The following is a 21,576-nucleotide window of genomic DNA, read 5'->3' on the forward strand; positions in this document are numbered from 1 at the left end:
CGTTAGAGGGCATCTTTAACCACATGGGAAGGGAAATTGCCGTCTCTAAAGAAGGAGGCCATCTGGTATGTTCTGTGGTGGAACTGGTCCTCCTGGGAGCAGATACGGCAGAGGCAGAGGAATTGGGAATACGGGATGGCATTTTTGCAAAAGGTAGTGTGGGAAGAGGCGTAATCCAGGTAGCTGTGGGAGTTGGTGGGTTTGTAAAAAATGTCAGTGTCAAGTCGGTCGTCATTAATGGAGATGGAGAGGTTCAGGAAGGGGAGGAAGGTGTCAGAGATGGTCCAGGTAAATTTAAGGTCAGGGTGGAATGTGTTGATGAAATTGATAAATTGCTCAACCTCCTCGCGGGAGCACGAGGTGGCGCCAATGCAGTCATCAAGGTAACGGAGGAAGAGATGGGGAGTGGTGTCGGTGTAATTACGGAAGATCAACTGTTCTACGTAGCCAACAAAGAGACAGGCATAGCTGGGGCCCAACTCTGTGCCCATGGCTACCCCTTTGGTCTGGATGAAGTGGGAGGATTCAAAGGAGAAATTGTTAAGGGTGAGGACCAGTTCGGCCAAACGAATGAGAGTGTCGGTGGAAGGGCACTATTGGGGACGTCTGGAGAGGAAAAAACGGAGGGCATGGAGGCGCTGGTCATGGCGGATGGAGGTGTAGAGGGATTGGATATCCATGGTGAAGATGAGGTGTTGGGGGCCGGGGAAACCGAAGTCTTGGAAGAGGTGGAGGGCGTGGGTGGTGTCTCGAACGTATGTGGGGAGCTCCTGGACTAGGGAGGATAGGACAGTGTTGAGGTAGGTAAAAATGAGTTCAGTGGGACAGGAGCAGGTTGAGACAATGGGTCGGCCAGGGTGGTCAGGCTTGTGGATCTTGGGAAGGAGGTAGAACCGGGCAGTGCGGGGTTCCCGGACTATGAAGTTGGAAGCTGTGGGTGGGAGATCTCCTGAGGTGATGAGATTCTGTATGTTCTGGGAGATGATGGTTTGGTGATGGGGAGTAGGGTCATCTCTTGATTTATCCTCAGTTTTGTTTAATTTATTCATTTGTAGGGTGTGGGCATTGTTGCTTAGGTCAGTATTTATTGCCTGTCCCTTGTGAAGGTGGGGGGAGCTGCCTTCTTGAACTGCTGCAGTCTATGTGCTGTAGATTGACAGATAATGCCATTAGTTGCAGGATTTGTACCCAGTGACACTGAAGGAACAGCAATATATTTCCAAGTCCGGATGCTGAGTGGCTTGGAGGGGAACTTGCAGGGGGTCGTGTTCCCATGTATCTGCTTCTGTTGTCCTTCTAGACTCCACTACACCAATCCTGTTGGGGGCCTTCAGATTATTCCCACCAGTGTCTTCCTTCCCATTTTATTTTCTGCCTTTACTCACGTTTCAATCCAAGATAATTTCTTGCGATTGTACTTCTATCCCGTACCAACAATCCAACCCACCATTCCTTCTGTCCTGCCTGTCCTTTTCACATCCTCTGGAAATATTTAGGTTGCAGTATGGTGTACCCATTTATCTGTGATGCAGGTGAGGGGCACACAGAGAGACACTCACTTACCTGTTGGTAGTAACATAACAGAGTCGTTCGGTCTTGTTTAAAACTCTCCATTACATCTTTAGGAAGGAAACGAATCCTCAGATCATACCTGGAGGAAATTCCAAAAAGCGTTTTCCTTTAAATTCAATTTAGAACAGATTTATTGTTAAGCACTTGACTATAAGACAAAGCACACAAGGAGGCCCTTCAGCCCATCGAGTCTGTTCTGCCACTCAATAAGATCATGTTTGATATGATAACCCTCAACTCCACTTCCCTGCCTTTTCCATGTATCCAAACCCAGAGTACTGCAGACACTGTCAACCTGAAACAAAAACACAAATTGCTGCAAAAGCTCAGCAGATCTGGCAGTGTCTGTGGAGAGAAATCAGAGTTAATGTTTCAGGCCCAGACTGAGAGTTCTGAGGAAGGATCACTACACCCGAGACTCTAACTCTAATTTCAGTCCACAGATGCTGCCAGATCTTGCAGTATTTTCTGTTTTTGTTTTGCACATTGGTTTACCATTCGGCCCATCAGGTCCACTCTGCTATTTGATCTTGGCTGATGTGTTTCTTAACCCCCTACTTTCCCGCCTTCTCCCTGTAACCCTTGATCCCCTATCTCTCTCTGTCTTAAATACACTCAATGACGTGGTCTCCACAGCCCTCTGCGACAATGAGTTCCTCAGATTCTCCACCCTCTGGATGAAGAAAGTTCTCCTCATCTCTGTTCCAAAGGGTCATCTCTTCCCTCTGAGACTGTGCCCTCGGGTCCTACTCTCTCCTTCTTATGGAAACCTTTTTCCCACATCCACTGTATCCAGGCCTCTCAGTATTCTCTAAGTTTCAATAAGATTCCCCTTCATCCTTCTCAACTCCGAGTATAGACCCATTCAGCTCTATCACTCCAGGTGGTAGCAAATTCCTCATTCTCCTCAGACTCTGGGATGGAGTTCAGGACCTTATTGTTACAATGATGAGGTTCAGGCATTGTTGGAATCAAGGGTTCAGCACCTTCCTGTCAAAGCTTTCTGGAAAACTAGATACATCCCATCCACTAGCTCTCCATTGTCTAACCCACTCGTTACCTCCTCAAAGAATTTGATCATATTATGATCACTGGCCCCTAGGGGTTCCCTTCACCTTAAGCTCCATAATCATGTCTGCCTCATTACACAGCACCAAATCCAGACCTGGCTCCTCCCAAATGGGATCTCCCACAAGCTGCTCCAAAAACCATCTCGTAGACATTCCATAAATTCCTTTTCTTAAGATCAGCTTCCAAATTGACTTTCCCAGTCCACCTGCGTATTGGAGTTCCCCATGATTACTGTAGTGGAGTCTTTCCTATCTGCTATGCTCAGAGACCTCCCTTCATCACTCCTTGTTATTGGTTTCATTTGATTTCTTACTAAAGAGGCAATCCCACTCCCTCTGCCTGTCCTTTCGATTGGATGTGTATCTTTGGATATTTAGTTCCCAGGCCTGATCCCCTTGCAGCCATGTCTCTGTGATACCCACATTGTATCTGCCAATTTCAGTCAGTGCCCCAGCTTTGTGTGCTGTGGGTACCACACTCTCAGTCCTGCATTGACTGCTCCCCCTTCTCAGAGTTATCCTCTTACCTGCTGTGCTTGTAGTTAAGATTCCTGACTCTTTCCACAGTTTTTCCTATGACTTGTTCTGTAAACATTAATGATCTCTGCTGAGTCCTCCTCCCCTTTAACCTTGTCCACAATTTTCCATCCAACTGAACCCATTTCCCCCCCGCCCCCCCCCCCAACTATTCATTTAAAGCCCCATCCACAGCCCTTTAAACAAAATCATCAGTTCAGGAGATAGGAATCCCTTGCCATGCATCACCACATGCACTCTCAACCTCTCTCTCCATCAGTATCGCCTCACGCTGGCTCAGGGCTGCACTGCCCTCCACTTCCACTTCATCCTCTGGCTGTTTTCCTATCAGACATTAAGGAGCACAAGATGCAACAAACTCAGAGATACCCAGGGTCCTCTGGAACCTCCCTCCCCATCTATTCCCTCTGCCTCCATCCCCTGCCCTAACCCCACCTCCTATCAGGTATTCCCTTCTGACGGTCTACTCTGTGATGATGACCATTCTGTATTCAGCAAAGGTCTCAGCTTTATCCCTCTGTGTCTCCATCTTTAATGAATTTTGGGCATAGCATGACATTGAAGTCTACTTCCATTAGCTTCACCTCTATGCTCATTTCTTTGGATCAGAGTCCTTTTTCTGTCCCACAGACCCCCTCACACCAACCTCCAACACTCTCCCTCTGGCCTTTTCCCTTCATTGGTCTATTTGTCAGGTCAGACAGGAGGCCATGGGTAGCCACATTGGCCCCAGTTTTTCTTGTCTCTTTGTGGGGTATGTGGAACATTCCTTGTTCCAGTTCTATTTCGGCGCCCATCCACAACCCTTTCTCTGATATATCAATTATACCATTAGTACTGCTTCTCTCTCTCTCGACCGGACTGGAAAATGTTTATTGACTTTGCTTTCAATTTTTACCTGGTTCTCACTTTCATCTGGTCCATTTCTGACTCGTCCCTTCCCTTCCTCAATATCTTGGTTTCCATTTCTGGGGATAGATTGGCCACCAACATCACCTAAACAGAACCCACCGACTCCCACAGCTACCTGGACTATACATCCTCGCCCTCTCCTTCCTATAAAGCCTCGATTCCATTCTCCCAGTTTCTCCGTACTTGTTCCAACGTGGCCAATTTTGACAAGGGGGCATCTGAAATGTCCACCTTCTCCCTCAACCAAGGATTCCCTAGCACCGAAATTGACAGGGCCCCTCAGCTGGTCTGATCCATCTCCCGCATTTTGGCCCTCACCACCCTTCTCTCCCCCACAACAGTGATAGTGTGCCCTTGTCCTCAGCTACCATCCTACCAGCATCCACATCAGAGCAGGAGGGGGTGGTGTTGGTCTACATATAGAATAACAGATACCAGGGAGCGAGTTACTGAAATCTAGTTAAGAATTTCAAGGTGGTTTATATATGGAATAACAGACCTCTCAGGAATGAGTAACAGACTGGAATCTAATCGAGGGGTTTAGAGTGTAAGAAGTTTTATATTTAGAATATCAGATATCGGAAGTGCAGGCCAGACTGGAATATGCTCCAGGAGTCAAGGGAGATGGTTTTATTAACGAACGTGACCAAAGCTGAGCAGGGGGGTGGGGGGGGGGAGGTGGGGGTGGTTAGGAGAGAAATCCTTTCACCTTGTTCACAGGGCAAGGCAGTGGAAACATTCATGACATTCCCGGAGCAGTTAGTTCAGTCACAGTTCGCCAAACGTGGGGTAAGTTAAATATACTCTGTTTTTCTCCGCGCTGCACCAACAGACCAGACTGTAATAAATGTTAATACCTCCATTCAGCTTCATGGTGTAGACTCTCATATTTCATCAGAACCTCATGGACAGTAAGGTCAGGGTGTAGCCAATATATTTCATCTGACTTCAGATGCTTCAGTCTGAGTCCATAGCAGCTCTTAAAAATGATACTGGGTCCCACTCTCCCACTGTCCAGTATCGTGTTAATAATCTCCTGTGTGCAAAGAGGACAATTAGAACCATCACACACAATACTGACTGATAATAAAGCATCATATGGCTGAGAATAAACAGTAATCCATCCAGTATCAGAGGAACCAGTTTCCATCACCACACAATGGCCTACCCTATTCCCCACATTGACAGCAAAACATCGAACATGTCCTTACCGTCATCTCCTGCTCCACCGTTCCTATTCCCTGTGGCTACTGAACAAATACCTGCCCCAACCACTCCACTGTGTGTTGCACAGGCTGGTCCATGGGCTGTACGACAACAGAGACACACTCAGAGTGTGATGAGGGAGGGGTTGGTGAGTGAGGAGGATGTTAGTGAGTGGGGGAGGGGAGGGTTGGTGGGTGAGAAGGGCTGGTGAGTGAGGGAGGGGCTTGGTGAGTAAGGAAGGCATTAGTGAGTGAGGGGGGGTTGGTGAGCGGGGGTATTGGTAAGGGGGTTAGTGATTGATGAGTGGGGGGGTGTTGTTGAGTGAAGGTGGAGCTAGTGAGTGAGGATAGTTTGGTGAATGGTGGAAGTTGGGGTTTGGTGAGCGAGGGGGGGTTTGGGTGAGTGAGTGGGGACTTGTTGAGAGAGTGAGGGTTTGTTGAGAGAGTGGGGGTTTGTTGAGTGAGTGGGGGTTTGGTGAGTGAGTGGGGGTTTGGTGAGTGAGTGGGGGTTTGGGTGAGTGAGGGGGCTGGGGTTTGGTGAGTGAGGGGGGTTTGGTGAGTGAGGGAGGGCTGGGTTTTGGTGAGTGAGGGGGGGTTTGGTGAGTGAGGGGGGGTTTGGTGAGTGAGGAGGGGCTGGGGTTTGATGAGTGAGGGGGGTTTGGTGAGTGAGGGGGGGGTGTTTTAGTGAGGGCAGGGTTTGCTGATTACCAGTCAGGTAGTGACTGCCAAGGCAATCCTATTTGGGAATGACTTTTCTGTGTCGGATATCGATGAAGGTGATGGCTCCTCGGTGGAATGCAGCAAAATCTACATCATCCCTGACATCATGAGTGGCTCAATCACATGTGTGTGGAGCAGGAAAAGGGCGAGAGCAGCCCCCATTAGGGGTTTCTCTGATTGGGGAACAGCCAGGCCCCAGGGTGATGTTGGCCTCCCTGGTACTAGGTTTGGGAATGTGACACAACCCTCATCCTTGTCTCTTTCTGATGGGTCAATGGAAGAATTTTACAAATTTTGTCCATCTTCGTCACAAACAACTGAAACCAGGTCTCTCCACAGAGACAACACTGGACTTGGCTCTGTCAACTGCAGACTCTGTTAGGACTGTGTCTCCAAGGGGCAAGCCAATGGCTACAGCCTCCAACAAGTGAATGTTTGACAAATGACACTGCTGCAGCAGTAACTTCCTAAAACAACCAGCTTAAAGTTTGTGTTCGAATCTACCATTTACTAAATTGCAATTGTGGATCAGAAACATTGCTGCAGAATCTCACATTTTTGTTCTCAAAGTGCTTCTCCTTCTCACCCACAAAGATTTCAAGTGACACCCTTCTTAAAACTCACACTTTGAGCACAAACTGGTCAGTGGAGCTTTTGAAAGCTTCACCCTCCCCTTTCACTGAAAGCCTCTAGTTTTATCCTTGAAACTATATAAGGAATGTAGACGTGTCAAAAATAGGGCACAGACAGATTGTTAACTTCCTTACAGAGTGCTGTGATATCCATCTGTAATCAGCAATGCACCAAAATATTCTGTTGGATTTAGTGTGTTGGATCATTGCTGTTTCAGAATAAATCCAGGTCTACCACTGTCCCAGTCATGTTGGGATAATTTTACAAGATTATGGCCAGAAACAATTCAATCAAATTTTACTGTAGCCCATTTAATAAATCAACGTCAACTGGTAAACTGTTAATCAGTAACTTGGAGAAAGTGAGGACTGCAGAGACTGAGGATCAGAGTCAGAAAGTGTGGTGCTGGAAAAGCACAGCTGGTCAAGCAGCTCTTCGCTAGGGATGTCATTCTGACTCTCCTGCTCCTCAGATGCTGCCTGACCTGCTGTGTGGACATCATGGCACTCTGTAAGGAAGTTAACAGTCACCATGAAGCTGTCAGCCATCATGAAATCCAACTTGGGTGGTGAATATCAATGAGGGAACAATATCTGTCATTTATACCCAATCTGTTACCATGGGGGGCAGGGAGAAAGTCTGAGAGTAATGGCTAATGGAAAGCCTATCACAAAGGGCACGGGAAAACGATTCTGAGGCTGCAGATGTGATACCAGGTTGGTATGTTGACTCCTGAGTGCCAGGGTCAGGGACGTCACTGTAGAGCTGTAGGAGATTCTGAAGGGGCAGAGAGGGAACAGCCAGGCTGTTTTGGTCCACGTTGGTATCACTGACATGGGTCAAAAGGAGGATGGGGCTCTGCAAGCAGAATATAGGGGGCCAGGGAATATGTTAAAGCTGGGACCTCAAAGGGAACAATTTCAGGATGACTCCCAGTGCCACATGCTCACAAGATCGGAAATAGGAGCGCAGACTGAATGAGCATGTGGCTGGAGCGACGGTGTAGGAGGGAGGCACGCTTGAGGATTTGGGACCATTTGTGGACGTTCCAGAAGTAAAGGTCCCGGAGAGATTTCTTGATCCAGAGAGTATTGAATCTGTGCAATTCTCGACTACAGAAGGCTGTGGATGGCAATTGCTCAATACACAATCAGGAAAGGAATCAAGTTGAGAAGCTGAAGCTGTCACAGGGGGGATAGGGAGAGAGTGGGATTGTGGCCAAAATGTCATCCCACTGCAGAGATCAGAGTTGCTGCCTGCTCAGTCTCTGAGAGTCACATGGTCTCTATTACAGCACTGTGCTTGTCAGTCTCTCTCAGAGAATCGGTTGCTATGACTCACCCGGATTTCTGTCGTGTGGTTGCATTTGACTAACTTGAAGTTTTTGCCCAGGTTGATGCTGGTGTTGCTGCAGAAGCAGACTTTAAGGATCTTTGAAACCCCTCCCTCCTTGGAGGTGTCAGACTGAATGCACAGAGCCTGGGTCGTGGCATCTCTCCACACATCCAAAGGGTTTTGGTCACCTGTCATTTTCCAACCTTCAGGTTTCCTGGGAGAGCACCATCACTGACCTGGGGGGGGAAGCATTGACATCGATTATAACAAAGCTCATTTTGAAATATTTCAGTGTACAATCACAGAAACCACCTTCTTCAAGCTGGAACCTTCAGTATCTTGTATTGACCGAGTCTGTCAGGAACATTCTTCAACACAGAGACAGGAGAAAGCCATTCAGCTCCTTGACCTGTCCCGTTGTTCAGTTAGATCCTAACCGATTGACCCCAGCTCCATTTTCCCATTCCCTCCAAATCTCTCAGTATCTCGCCTACCAATGACCAGCACCAACAGTGAAGTGAAATCGGCCATGACCCCAGAGGACCATAGAGCTGCTCTCTCATTCCAAATAATATGGATGAATTGATCAGGTGACCAGGGGTGGGAAGTGAACATACAGGGGTATTCCGTATTTGGGAAAGACAAACAAAAAGGAAAAGGCAGTGGAATTGACATTACTGGTTAAAAAGGATATAAACACAAGATATTAGCTCAGACAGTGGCAAATCTGTATGAGGGAAATGAGAAATATCACAGGGTAAAAACTATCAGTGAGGGTGGTATATAGATCACCAAACTGTCATGGTGAACTTCAGAATGGCATTAAACAGGAAATCAGAGATGTGTCCAGTAAAGGAACATCTGTATTTACAGATGACATTAATCTACATATAGATTAAGTGAATCAAGTTATTCACAATACTGTAGAGGAGGAATCCCTGGAGTGTATATGGGATTGCTTTCTGGACCAAAACGTTGAGGGAACAATCAGAGAACAGGCCATGTTAGATTGGGTATATTGCAAAGAGAAAGGACTAGTTGATAACATCGTTGTGAGACACCCCTTTGAGGTGAGTGACCATTATATGATAGAATTCTTCATCTAAGAGAGTAAGGGAGTTGGTTCTGAGGCTAGGATCCTGAATCTGAATAAGGGAACCTATAATAATATAAGACATGAACTGGCTCTGATGGATTGGCAAATGTGACTGAAAGGAATCACAGTGGATAGACAATGCCAAACATTCAAAGGACAAATGGGTGAATAACACAAATTGTTTATTCATGTCTGGGACAAGGGTGTACAGAGAACAATATCCAAACCACGGCTTAGGAAGGAGACAGTACTAGATGCAAAAAAAGACATACAAATTGGCAAGAAAAAAAACGACAGTTTAGAAGTCACCAAAGGTGGACCAAGGGATTGATTAAGGAGGGGAAATTAAGGATGACTGTTATAGAACATAGGAGAAAGTGAGGACTGCAGATGCTGGAGATCAGAGTCGAGAGTGTGGTACTGGAAAATCACAGCAGGTCAGGCAGCATCCAAGGAGCAGGAGAATCGACGTTTTGAACATAAGCCCTTCATCAGGAATGAGGCTTATGGGCTGAGGGGTTGGAAAGATAAATGGGAGGGTGGTTGGGCTAGAGGGAAGGTAGCTGAGAGTGCAATGGGTGGATGGAGATGGTAAGCTCGAAGAGGAGGGTGGAGTGGATAGGTGGGAAGAGAGATGGACAGTAGATAGGTCATGAGGGTGATGCTGAGCTGGCAGGTTGGATCTGGGATAAAGTGGGGGGAGGGAAAATGAGGAAACCGGTGAAGTCCACATTGATGCCCTAGGGTTAGAGGGTCCCAAGATGGAAGTTGAGGTGTTCTTCCTCCAGGCATCGGGTGGTGAGGGAGTGGAGATGGAGGAGGCTGAGCATCTGCAAGTCCGGGGTGGAGTGGGAGGGGGAATTAAAGTGTTCGGCCACGGGGCGGTGGTGTGGTTGGTGCGGGTGTTCCGGAGATGTTCTCTGAAGCACTCTGTGAGTAGGTGTCCCATCTCCCCAGTGCAGAGGAGACCACATCAGGAGCAACGGATGCAGTAAATGATATTGGTGACACTTTGATGGATGTGGAAGGTTCCTTTGGAAACCTTGGAAGTAGGTGAGAGGGGAGGTGTGGGCACAGGGTTTGCACATCTTGTGGTGGCAGGGGAAGATGTTGGAAGGGAGGGTGGGTTGGTGGGGGGCGTGAACCTGACGAGGGGGTTGTACAGGGAATAGTCTTTACAGAAATCGGATGGGGAGGGGAGAGAAGGGAAATATATCTCTGGTGGTGGGGTCTGTTTGTAGGAAATGTCGGCGGATGATGTGGTTTATGCGGAGGTTGGTAGTGGGGAAGGTGAGAACCAGGGGAGTTCTGTCCTTGTTATGGTTGGAGGGGTGGGATTTGAAGTTGGGGATGCGGGATGTGGATGAGATACATTGGAGAGCATCTTCAACCACGTGGGAAGGGAAATTTTGGTATTGAAAAAAAGAGGCCATCTGGTGTGTTCTGTGGTGGAACTGGTCCTCCTGGGAGTAGATGTGGCGGAGGCGGAGGAATTGGGAATACGGGATGGCATTTTTACAGGAGGTAAAGTGGAAGGAGGTGTAGTCCAGGTAGCTGTGGGAGAAGGTGGGTTTGTAGAAAATATCAGTGTTGAGTTGGTCAAAGTGTATGGAGATGGAGAGGTCCAGGAAAGGGAGGGAGGTGTCTGAAATGGTCCAGGTGGACTTAAGGTCAGGGTGGAATGTGTTGGTGAAGTTGATGAACTGTTCAACCTCCTCATGGGAGCACGAGGTGGTGCCGATACAGTCATCAATGCAGTGGAGGAATATGTTAGAGAACATAGATCAGCATCACACAGTCCAGGCCCTTTACCCCTTGATGCTGTGCTGACCTTTTATCCTACTCTAAGACTAACTAACATACATACCCTTCATTTTACTGTCATCCATGTGCCTATCCAAGTGTCCCTAATGTTTCTGACTCTACTACCAATGCTGGCAGTGCATTCCACACACCCACCACTCTCTGTGTAAAGAATCTCCCTCTGACATCTCCCCTAAACCTTCCTCCAATCACCTTAAAATTATTACCCCTCATGATAGCCATTTCCACTTTGGGAAATAGTCTCTGGCTATCCACTCTATCTATGCCTCATCATCTTGTGCACCTCTATCAAGTCACCTTGCATCCTTTTTCGCTCCAATCAGAAAAGCCCTAGCTCCCTCAACCTTCCTTCATAAGACATGCCCTCCAATCCAGGCAGCATCCTGGGAAATCTCCTCTTCACCCTCTCTAAAGCTTCCACAACTTTTCTATAATGAGGCGACCAGAACTGAACACAATATTCCACGTGTGGTCTAACCAGGGCTCTAAAGAGCTGCAGCATAACCACACAGCTCAAACTCAATCCCTCTGTTAATGAAAGCCAATACACCATATGCCTTCTTAACAATTCTTTCAACTTGATGGCTCATTTGAGGGATCTATGCACGTGGACCCCAAAATCCTGCTGTTCTTCCACACTGCCAAGAATCCTGCCCTTAATCCTGTATTCTGCATTCAAATTCAACCTTCCAAAAATGAATCACTTCACACTTTTCCAGGTTGAACTCCATTCGCTACTTCTCAGCCCAGTTCTGCATCCTGTCAATGTCTTGTTGCAACCTATAACAGCCCTCCATACTATCCACAACTCCACCGACCTTCACATTATCTTGCTGGGGACTTAAGAACTGACAGTAAAAGTTTCTACAGCTATGAAAAAAGAAATAGGTTGGTTAAAAACTAGAGTGAGTCCCTTACCAGCAGAAACGAGGGAATTTACAACGGGGAACAAAGAAATGACTAATGAATTAAATTCATACTTCATTTGTGACTACACAAAGCAAGGACAGAAATAGTGTCCCAGAAATGATGGAGAATGCAGGGTTTAGTGAGAGGGAGGAACTGAACTGAATCTGTACCCGTCCTGAAATAGTGTTGGAGAAATTGATAAATCCCCAGGGTTTGATAATCTACATCCCAGAGCACTTAAGGAAATGGCCTGGGAAATAATGGATACATGGGTGTTCAACTTCCAAGATTCTTTAGAATCTGGAAAAGCTCCTATGGATTGAAGGGTAGCTAATGCGACTTTTAGATTAGATTAGATTAGATTAGATTACTTACAGTGTGGAAACAGGCCCTTCGGCACAACAAGTCTACACCGACCTGCTGAAGCGCAAACCACCCATACCCCTACATTTACCCCTTACCTAACACTACGGGCAATTTAGCATGGCCAATTCACCTGACCCGCACATCTTTGGACTGTGGGAGGAAACCGGAGCACCCGGAGGAAACCCACGCAGAACGGGGAGAACGTGCAAACTCCACACAGTCAATCGCCTGAGGCGGGAATTGAACCCAGGTCTCTGGCGCTGTGAGGCAACAGCGCTAACCACTGTGCCACCGTGCCACCTGTGCCACTCTTTAAAAAGAGGGGTAAAGTGAAAACAGAATTGTAGATCAGTCAGCCTGATATTGGGAATGGGAAAATGCCCAAGTCATCTTGAGTATCAAGGATTTTATTGCAGAGCACTTAGAAAACAGGGATGGAATCAGACACAGTCAGCATGGATTTACAAAAGGAAAGCCGCGCTTGACAAATCAACAGTAATTCTTTGAGGAGGTTATTAGTAGTGTAGATCAGGGGAGTCAGTGGATGTGGTTTATTTGGACTTTCAGAAAACTTTTGAGAAAGTCCAATATGGGAGATTAATGCGTAAAATTAAAGCACATGGAATTGGGGGCGATTATTGAGATTTATAGAGAACTGATTAGCAACCAGGAAACAAAAATATAAATGGGTCTTTTTCTGACTGACAGACAGTGAGGTACTGTAAGGATCACTGCTAACACTCAAGCTATTCACAATATCCATTACTGATTTAGATGAGGGAACTGAATGTAATATCTCCAATTTTGCAGATGACACAAAGCTGGATGGGAGCGTGAGCACTGGGAAGGATGCAGAGATGCTGCACTGTGAGTTGGACAGGCAGAATGAGTGGGCATATGCTTGGCAGAGACAGGATAATGTGGATAAATGTGAGGTTATACACTTTGGTACAAAAGCGGGAAGGCAGATTATCATCTGAATGGTGATAGATTGGGAAACGGAGAGGTGCAATGAGACCTGGGTGTCCTTGTACATCAGTCACTGGAAGGAAGTGTTGCAGGAGCAGCAGGTGGTGAAGAAGGTAAATGGGAAGTTTGCTTTTACGGTGACAGAGTTGGAGTACAGGAGCAGTGGTGTCTTGCTGCAATTATACAGAGCCTTGGACAGATCACACCTGGGATACTGTGAGCAGATTTGGTCCCTTATCTGAGGAAGGGTGTTCATGCTCTCAAGGGAAGGCAGCAAGGGTTTCCCAGATGGATTCTTTGGCTGTTGCGACTGAAGTTTGAAGAGAGGTTGAATCAGTTCGGATTGTATTCCCTGGACTTCAGAACAATGAGAGGGATGGAATCTTATTTTAAAAATCCTGTAAAATTGTAACAGGACTAAACAGGTAAGATGCAGGAAGGAATATCCCAATGGTGTGGGGTCATAGTTTAAGAATAAGGGGTCAACGATTTAGGACTGAGATGAGGAATAATGTCATCACCCAGAGAGTGAGGATCCTGTGAAATTCACTAAAACAAAATTGCTTGAGGGCAAAACGTTGTGTTTTCAAGAAGGAGGTAGTCTTGTGGCTAAAGAGATGAAGGGAAGGAGAGGTGGCACATGGGGTGGGGGTGTGTGGGGAGGTGGGGGAGTAAGATTAGGGTATTGAGCTGGATGGTCAGCCATGAGGGGCTGAATGGCCACCTCCTGCTCCTATATGGTGTGTTTAACCTGAGGGACACCAGAGTTTGTGAGAAGATTTGTAACTCGGGTGCTCGTTGTTGTGGTTCTGTTCGCCGAGCTGGGAATTTGTGTTGCAGACGTTTCGTCCCCTGTCTAGGTGACATCCTCAGTGGTTGGGAGTCTCCTGTGAAGTGCTTCTGTGATGTTTCCTCCGGCATTTATAGTGGCACTAACCAGCTAAACATCCTCCTGCCTCCCCCAGACCCATTTGATGGTGGGTGTTGCGGGCTCCCACTGACCATGTATAAAGATGCACTTCCAGAATATCAGCCGTGTAGGCTCTGGCTGTCTCAGTAAGATCCACTTACAACACACGAAGGGTGGACAGCGTAAACAATTCACACTCGGACTCAAACTCGGAAAAACACCTTGAAAGGTTTTAAAAACCAGAAACAACTGAGCTGGCAGAGCCAATGACATATTTCCGACATTAGAACAGAGTACATTAATTGACTGAAGAGCACTTTGAGATATCCAGTGGTCAGGAAAGACGCTACGTGAATGTAGGTTTTTGAATTTGAGGATTGTTTCAATCCAAATGCCGAGGGGCCTCGATTATCTGAAAATCAATTATCTGAATATTAATTATCTGAAGGAGAGCTCAAGGTCCTGATGGAAACGTTACATCAAAGACATGTTTCCAACACTGATCGCATCTTTTGTTTACAGTGATTAAAAGTGAACTCCGTTTCCTGAAATGCTGCCGAGAGCAGTCCTGGACATTGATGAGAGCCCAGGCACCATCTCCAAATGACTGATCTCCCGCCCTCCCTCTCTCCCCCCAGACTTTCCCTGGAGTTTTATACAGGGGTGTACCCTGAACACCGCCTTCTCCAGATAATCTCTCCAACTCAGGACAAAGGTGGAACGTGTCAAAACGGTGTGTGTGTGTGTGTGTGTGTGTGTGTGTGTGTGTGTGTGTGTGTGTGTGTGTGTGTGTGTGTGTGTGTGTGTGTGTGTGTGAGAGAGTGTGAGAGAGAGAGTGAGAGAGAGAGAGATCATGGGGGGCTAGGGTGGTGTGGACACTGGGCAGAGTTGGATGGGGTTGGGGGGACGCGGATGGGGGTGTGATTGGGGTGGTGGGTGGGGGTGTGGTCGGGCAAGGGCATGGTGTTAGACAGAGGTGTACAGGTGCCGAGGTTGGGGGTGGAGAGGGTTGGGGGGGCTGATGGGGGCTGGGGTTGGGTTGTCGGACAGGGTGGTGAGCGTAGGGGAGGGCAGGGGGGCTGTTTTGGAAGGGTAGGGGAATGCACGGGGGCGGGGGGTGGGGGTGGACGGATTGGTGTGGGGGTGGGGTGCAGACAGGGTTGGGGGTGGGGGTGGGTGTGGACAGGGTTATGGGTGGTGTGGGATGGAGGTGGGGTGCAGACAGGGTTGGGGGTGGGGGTGGACAGGGTTGAGGAATGATGGGGGGGCAGTGGACGGGGGTGGGTGGGGGTTCACACACAGTGCGCTGCTGCCTTGTCTCCTGAACATGGTGCGGACCTGACCGAAAACTCAGAGCCCCAGAGGAGGGGCATTGAATCAATTAACCGAATAATCAATTATCCGAACGAAATAGTGCCCGCCCATCTCGTTCGCATAATCGAGGTTCCCCTGTAACCATGTTCCCTCATAACCATCTTCTTAGTGTGGGCTTGACTAGTCTAACGGCCTGCTTCCACATTATCGGGAGTCTGCTCTAGAAACACTATCAATCTCACTCACTAAAACCCTTCAGTGAAGAAACTCTGCCATCCTTACCTGGCATGATCTACATGTGACTCCAAACCTACAGCAACATGGCTCCGTCTTAACTGCCTTCTGGGCAATTAGGGATGGGCAATAAATGGTGGTCTAGCCAGGGATCATAGCCCGTCAATGAATTATAAAAAATAGCAAGGTGTCACCAAAATATATAATCTTCTGATTAAGCGTATAGACTTGGATTTAAAACTACAAAGAAATAAAGTGAATATTTATAGTAAGCAAAGAAATTAAATGACAAGCAGGGCTCTCAGTACTATGCAAAAGGAGATCAAATAAAAAGGAACAAAGATCAGCCTAGACAGGCTGTAAATAAGAATGACAGAACAAACATCGACAGAACTGACAGACACAAGGAGGTTGAATAATTTCTAATCATTGGCAGAAAGCCAAGTTGTAGGTCCACGGATAGCTGTGGAACCACAGTCACAGAAACCGAGAAATCGGTCAATGTCTCTCGCATCTCACTCCAAGACCACGCCTCCTGGTAATGCACACAATGACAGGATTGCAGAATAAAGGACAGTTTTACAGGAAATACCAATGTGAATTGATGTGTGTTCGGAATGTCCCAGTCAATGCAAGTCGAAAAGCTCTCATGTTTTCCAGCAATACAAGCTCTGAGCGACCAAACAATGATGATTTGATCCTGTCATCTCTGAGCCGGGACTGACTGAGTCACTTTTCATGATGCAATCCTGACTGTAATTTTAGTGATTGTTCTTTGTGGCTATTTCCATTACAGGTCTGTCAGATTATGTAATTCAGAAGAGGGCTGTATCGCTTTAAGTGCTTCAATACTTTCAACACACCTTTGGCATGAATGTGGAAATCTTTCAATGATAAATCCCACAAGTGACTGAATCAAGTGCTCTAACTGCTTGTAGCTTTTCCCTGACACCAGCCTTGACCCTGGCCATTGAGAAGGGCTGCTCCTGATTCAGTACCTCCATTGCACATGGGCAGGATCAGGAGCTGGACGAAACACAGCAAGGAGAGACCAAGGGCATGCCAGAGATTGGATCCATATCTCACTTTACATAAAATCAAGAGGCTCCCATTCTGAGTGAGAGCTCTGTTCACCAGAATCACACTTCATCCGTGAACACACTACTGTGTTCCAATGGCATCCCATTTTTAAATACACAGAAACAGAGAAACTAGAGTTATGGTTTGTGATAGTTTGCCAATCGTCTCTATTCTAGATACTGTCTTCATGGCCTTACCCCACCCAATGGGGAACAGGTTTGTGACATCATGAGGTTACTCCAGGGCCCTAAAGCCTATACACACAAAAACCAAGTGAACATCTGATTTCCCTCAGAAGAAGACTAGGAAAGGACTCAGGGTTATAATGATATAGAGTGTTTATAGAAATTGAAGTAACAATTGACATTGAGACAGAATGGCTGGACGTCACAGTAAGCGGGAATTTGCTGACAGCACTTTTTGTTATGTATGGCCAAATATACTCTGGTGAGGACTAAAGGCTTGTTTAAATCGGGTGTTCTCTAAGTAATGTCCGTCCAGCATTAACTTTGTATAGACAGTACCTCACTCTGCAAATCTTGCTGCAGCTGCATTTCAATTAGCCATTAAACTTGCCACAGGAACTTAAATATTGTATTTACCAGAGCAACCTTTTAATGATCCAATAATTGTTCATAACTATCAAGTCAATTTCTTACCCAGAAGATGAATCACTTGGTATGAAACTTCTTTTACTGCCATTGTAGATTTTAAAATGTCAACTTTGTTTTTAAATTGTGCTGTTCCTTTCTGAGCTCTGCAGTTCTCTCTTCTATTCACTGTATGTTCCTCTCACTTTATTTCTCTTCCTGCATCTCACTCGACACTGAATTCCCTCAAATCAAACTCCCCTGCCTTCTCAAATCTTTCATCTCACTGGTTCAGGACGTGCTGCAGTTCATAACGATTCGCAATCCCATTGGAGTCACTGAGTGAGTGTGAGCTGAAGTGCACAAGGGAAAGTCTAACTAATGCTAGCTTTCTACACCCAGTTTTTTAAAAACTAAAACAGGTGTATTGACATCTAGACTCAAGAGACATTATCTAACTCTCAATGGATGCTAGGAGAAAAGGAGGACTCCAGATGCTGGAGATCAGAGTTGAGAATGTAATGCTGGAAAAGCACAGCAGGTCAGGCAGTATCTGAGGAACAGAGTAGCGACATTTCAAGCATAAACTCAGATTCCTGATGAAGCGCTTATGCTCAAAACGTCGACTCTCCTGCTCCTCAGATGCTGCCTGACTGGCTGCGCTTTTCCAGCACCACACATTTTGATTCCATGGATGCTGCCTGACCTGCTGTGATTTCCAGCATTTGTTGTTTTCAGTACAGATTACAGCTTCTGCAGTAATGTGGTACACATTGACAATGAATACAGTCTTGGCTCAACCTCCAGTCAATGTATTTGCCCGAAGCTAGCTCCTTCTAGGAACTATTTTGAGTCCTGTTTACAAAGATTGAGGAAGTTTAGATGTATCAAGCTCCTCTTGTAATAAGCAAAGTGTCAGTCTGAATGCAATGCAAAAGGACCTCACCTACCTTCACAGGTTCCTGAACTGAACTACCCAGCTCAGTATATTAGCAGGGGCCCACAGAAAATTCCTTATCCTGTTTTCCAACCTAAGGGACTTTGAGTTGGATTGGAGAGGGAGAGACAGTCAAATGGACACAGCAGGAACTGGGAGAGGGTGGCTGGGTGGAAAGTATCCCATGTGAGGGAAAAACACTATTTGAGAATGATGAGTCATCCGTGGCTAAGAAAGAAATTTAAAAGATTGCATTTAATCGAATGAAGGACAAGGTATGCATATCTGTAAAGATTAACAGTAGGTCAGATGATTGGACAGACTTTAAGAACCAATGAAACATGACTAACAAGGTATTAGAAATAATACTTTAATAATTTTTAAATATGAGTTTGTATTGTAGTACAAAAACAGCAAGAGATTGGACAAATATTAAAATAGATAAAGAGGAACTGAAATTGGTGTTGGTTCAGAGTGACAGAGAAAGAGAGAGAGAGACAGAAAGATAGAGAGAGAGAGAGCGAGGGATTGATATCAGAAAACAGGTAATGAAGAGAGGATTGAAACAGCTGTTTAGCATCTGTCTTCACAGTCAAATACTTGGGAAATGTCCCAAAATTAAGGGAAAATGAAGAGGTGACAACAAGGGATAAACTTAAAGCAATTGCCATCATTAAAGAGAAGAACTTAGGAAAATGATTGGACCCAAAGGCTGATCAGTCCCGGGAGCTGATGGTCTGAGGCTTCATGTCTTCACTGTGATATCAGCACTGATAATTCATCCACTGGTTAGAGGAATCCGAAATTCCAGAGCTTTGGGAAGGGTCTCAGTGGGTTGGGAAATAACAAAATCAACAAAGCAGGGACAAACAAACCAGTAACACGTCTATCGGAGGAAGAAGAGAAAAGACTATTCTGAGGGAAATTATAGAAGAATAATTAGCGAAGCGCAATGTGAACAGACAAAACCACCATGTTTTTGTGAAAGAGAAACTGTGCTTAGCTATTGGGTTAAACTCTTTTGCCAATACAGTGTGAATGGAGGTTACAGGCGAACTGATAGATGTGCTAAACTTAGATTTCCAAAAGGCCTTCAGTAAGATGCCACATTACAGTTTGCTAACAGCACATGTCGTCGGGGGCAACATGTTAACATGGGTAAAGGGACTGCTTCATCTGTAGGAAAAGAAAGTAGGGATAACTGGGTCACTTCCAGATTAGTGGACTCAACCAAGTGCAGTGCCACAGGGATCATGTTGTGGTTTAACTATTTACAACCACAACTCGGATGGGAGCAGTTCAGAGCTACATTTGCTGATGCCTCCAAACCAATTAGGAAAGTAAGTTGTCAAGAGATGGTAAGGAGTCTGCAACTAATGTTGACAGGTTAAACAAGAGGGTATATACCACGGGTAAGTATTCGCCTGTTCTCTTTGGCAACAACAAAAAAAAGTAAAAAACAATTCTGAAGAAGACATTCATATTGGACCTGAAATATTAACTCTGTTTCCTCTCTCCACCAACACTGTCAGACCTGATGAGTAATTTCTACCATTATTACAAATTTCCAGCATCTCAGTATTCTGATTTTATCTGAAAAGCTAACAATTATTTAAATGGAGAGAGAATGTAGGACTCAGTGATACAGAGACAATAGACAATAGGTGCAGGAATAGGCCATTCTGCCTTTCGAGCCTGCACCACCATTCAATATGATCATGGCTGATCATTCCTAATCAGTATCCTCTTCCTGCCTTATCTCCATAACCCTTGATTCCACTATCCTTGAGAGCTCTATCCAACTCTTTCTTAAATGAATCCAGGGACTGGGCCTCCACTGCCCTCTGGGGCAGAGCATTCCACACAGCCACCACTCTCTGGGTGAAGAAGTTTCTCCTCATCTCTGTCCTAAATGGTCTACCCTGTATTTTTAAGCTGTGTCCTCTGGTTCGGCACTCACCCATCAGCGGAAACATGTTTCCTGCTTTCAGACTGTCCAATCCTTTCATAATCTTATATGTCTTAATCAGATCCCCTCTCAGTCTTCTAAACTCAAGGGTATATAAGCCCAGTCACTCCAGTCTTTCAGTGTAAGATAGTCCCACCATTCCAGGAATTGACCTCGTGAACCTACGCTGCACTCCCTCAATAGCCAGAATGTCTTTCCTCAAATTTGGAGACCAGAACTGCACACAGTACTCCAGGTGTGGTCTCACCAGGGCCTTGTACAGCTGCAGAAGAACCTCTTTGCTTCTATACTCAATCCCTTTTGTTATGAAGGCCAGCATGCTATTAGGTTAAAAACTCAGATTTCTCCAGTTTCCTCATTTCCCCTCCCCCCACCTTGTCTCAGTCGATTCCCTTGAACTCAGCACCGCCCTCCTAACCTGCAATCCTCTTCCTGACCTCTCCGCCCCCACCCCACTCCGGCCTATCACCCTCACCTTGACATCCTTCCACCAATAACATCTCCATCGCCCCTCCCCCAAGTCCCTCCTCCCTACCTTTTATCTTAGCCTGCCTGGCACACTCTCCTCATTCCTGATGAAGGGCTCCGGCTCGAAACGTCGAATTTCCTGTTCCTTGGATGCTGCCTGACCTGCTGTGCTTTAACCAGCAACACATTTTCAGAAGCATGCTATTAGCCTTCTTCACTACCTGCTGTACCTGCATGCTTACCTTCATTGACAGGGGTCACACCACCCTGGGGTGTGAATGACAGAACGTTAGCATGCAACAAGTCAGATGAGAGAGGAGTGAAATGCATTGTAACATAAAAGTCAGGAAGATTAATCTCATTACAGCATTGGCGAGACCACATCCAGAGTACAGTGTACACTATGTCCACTTCTAGTCTCCTTATTTGAAAAATAATAAAATTACTTTAGAAACAGGTCAGAGCAGGTTCGCTCAATACATTTGTGGGACAAAGGACTTATTTAATGGGGAAAAGGTTGAACATTTCATTATCCACTGGAGTACTGAATAATGAGAAATGATCTTATTACAACACGTAAGATCTTGAAGGGGCTGGATTGGTTGGATCCCAGGAGGATATATCATCTTGTGTAGGAAATAAAACTAGAGAATTCAGTTTAAGTGTAAGAGGTCTCACTTTCAAGACAGAGATAAACAGAAATGCTTTCTCTCGAAGGATTGTTACCGTGTGAAATGCTCTTCGTCAGAAAGTGGGTCATTGAATTTACTCAAAGCTGAGTTTGATCGAGCTTTGATCAACGGGTGAGCCATGGGCTCTGGGGAAAAAGACAGGAGAGTGGAGCTGTTATAATCCCAGCCGAACAGGTCAGATGCCACACAGAAACACCATCTGATAGGGCATATTTCAATTTTAACAGAATGGTC

The 21,576-nt window shown here is 46.1% G+C and overlaps 1 protein-coding gene across 2 annotated transcripts in view; it reads right to left on the reverse strand.

Moving 5' to 3' along the window:
• Nucleotides 1-21,576, reverse strand: part of ptk2ba (protein tyrosine kinase 2 beta, a) — a 156,554-nt gene that overhangs the window by 86,017 nt on the left and 48,961 nt on the right. For both annotated transcript variants that reach the window (XM_060831190.1, XM_060831189.1), the window contains exons 2-4: nucleotides 7,991-8,220; nucleotides 4,949-5,127; nucleotides 1,564-1,651 (exon numbers count right to left, since the gene is read on the reverse strand). In XM_060831190.1, the coding sequence (XP_060687173.1) occupies nucleotides 1,564-1,651; nucleotides 4,949-5,127; nucleotides 7,991-8,179 (456 nt within the window). In that variant the 5' untranslated portion in view covers nucleotides 8,180-8,220. The remainder of the gene's footprint in view (nucleotides 1-1,563; nucleotides 1,652-4,948; nucleotides 5,128-7,990; nucleotides 8,221-21,576) is intronic.

Source organism: Hemiscyllium ocellatum, chromosome 10 (assembly GCF_020745735.1).
Source record: "Hemiscyllium ocellatum isolate sHemOce1 chromosome 10, sHemOce1.pat.X.cur, whole genome shotgun sequence".
Taxonomy (NCBI): domain Eukaryota; kingdom Metazoa; phylum Chordata; class Chondrichthyes; order Orectolobiformes; family Hemiscylliidae; genus Hemiscyllium; species Hemiscyllium ocellatum.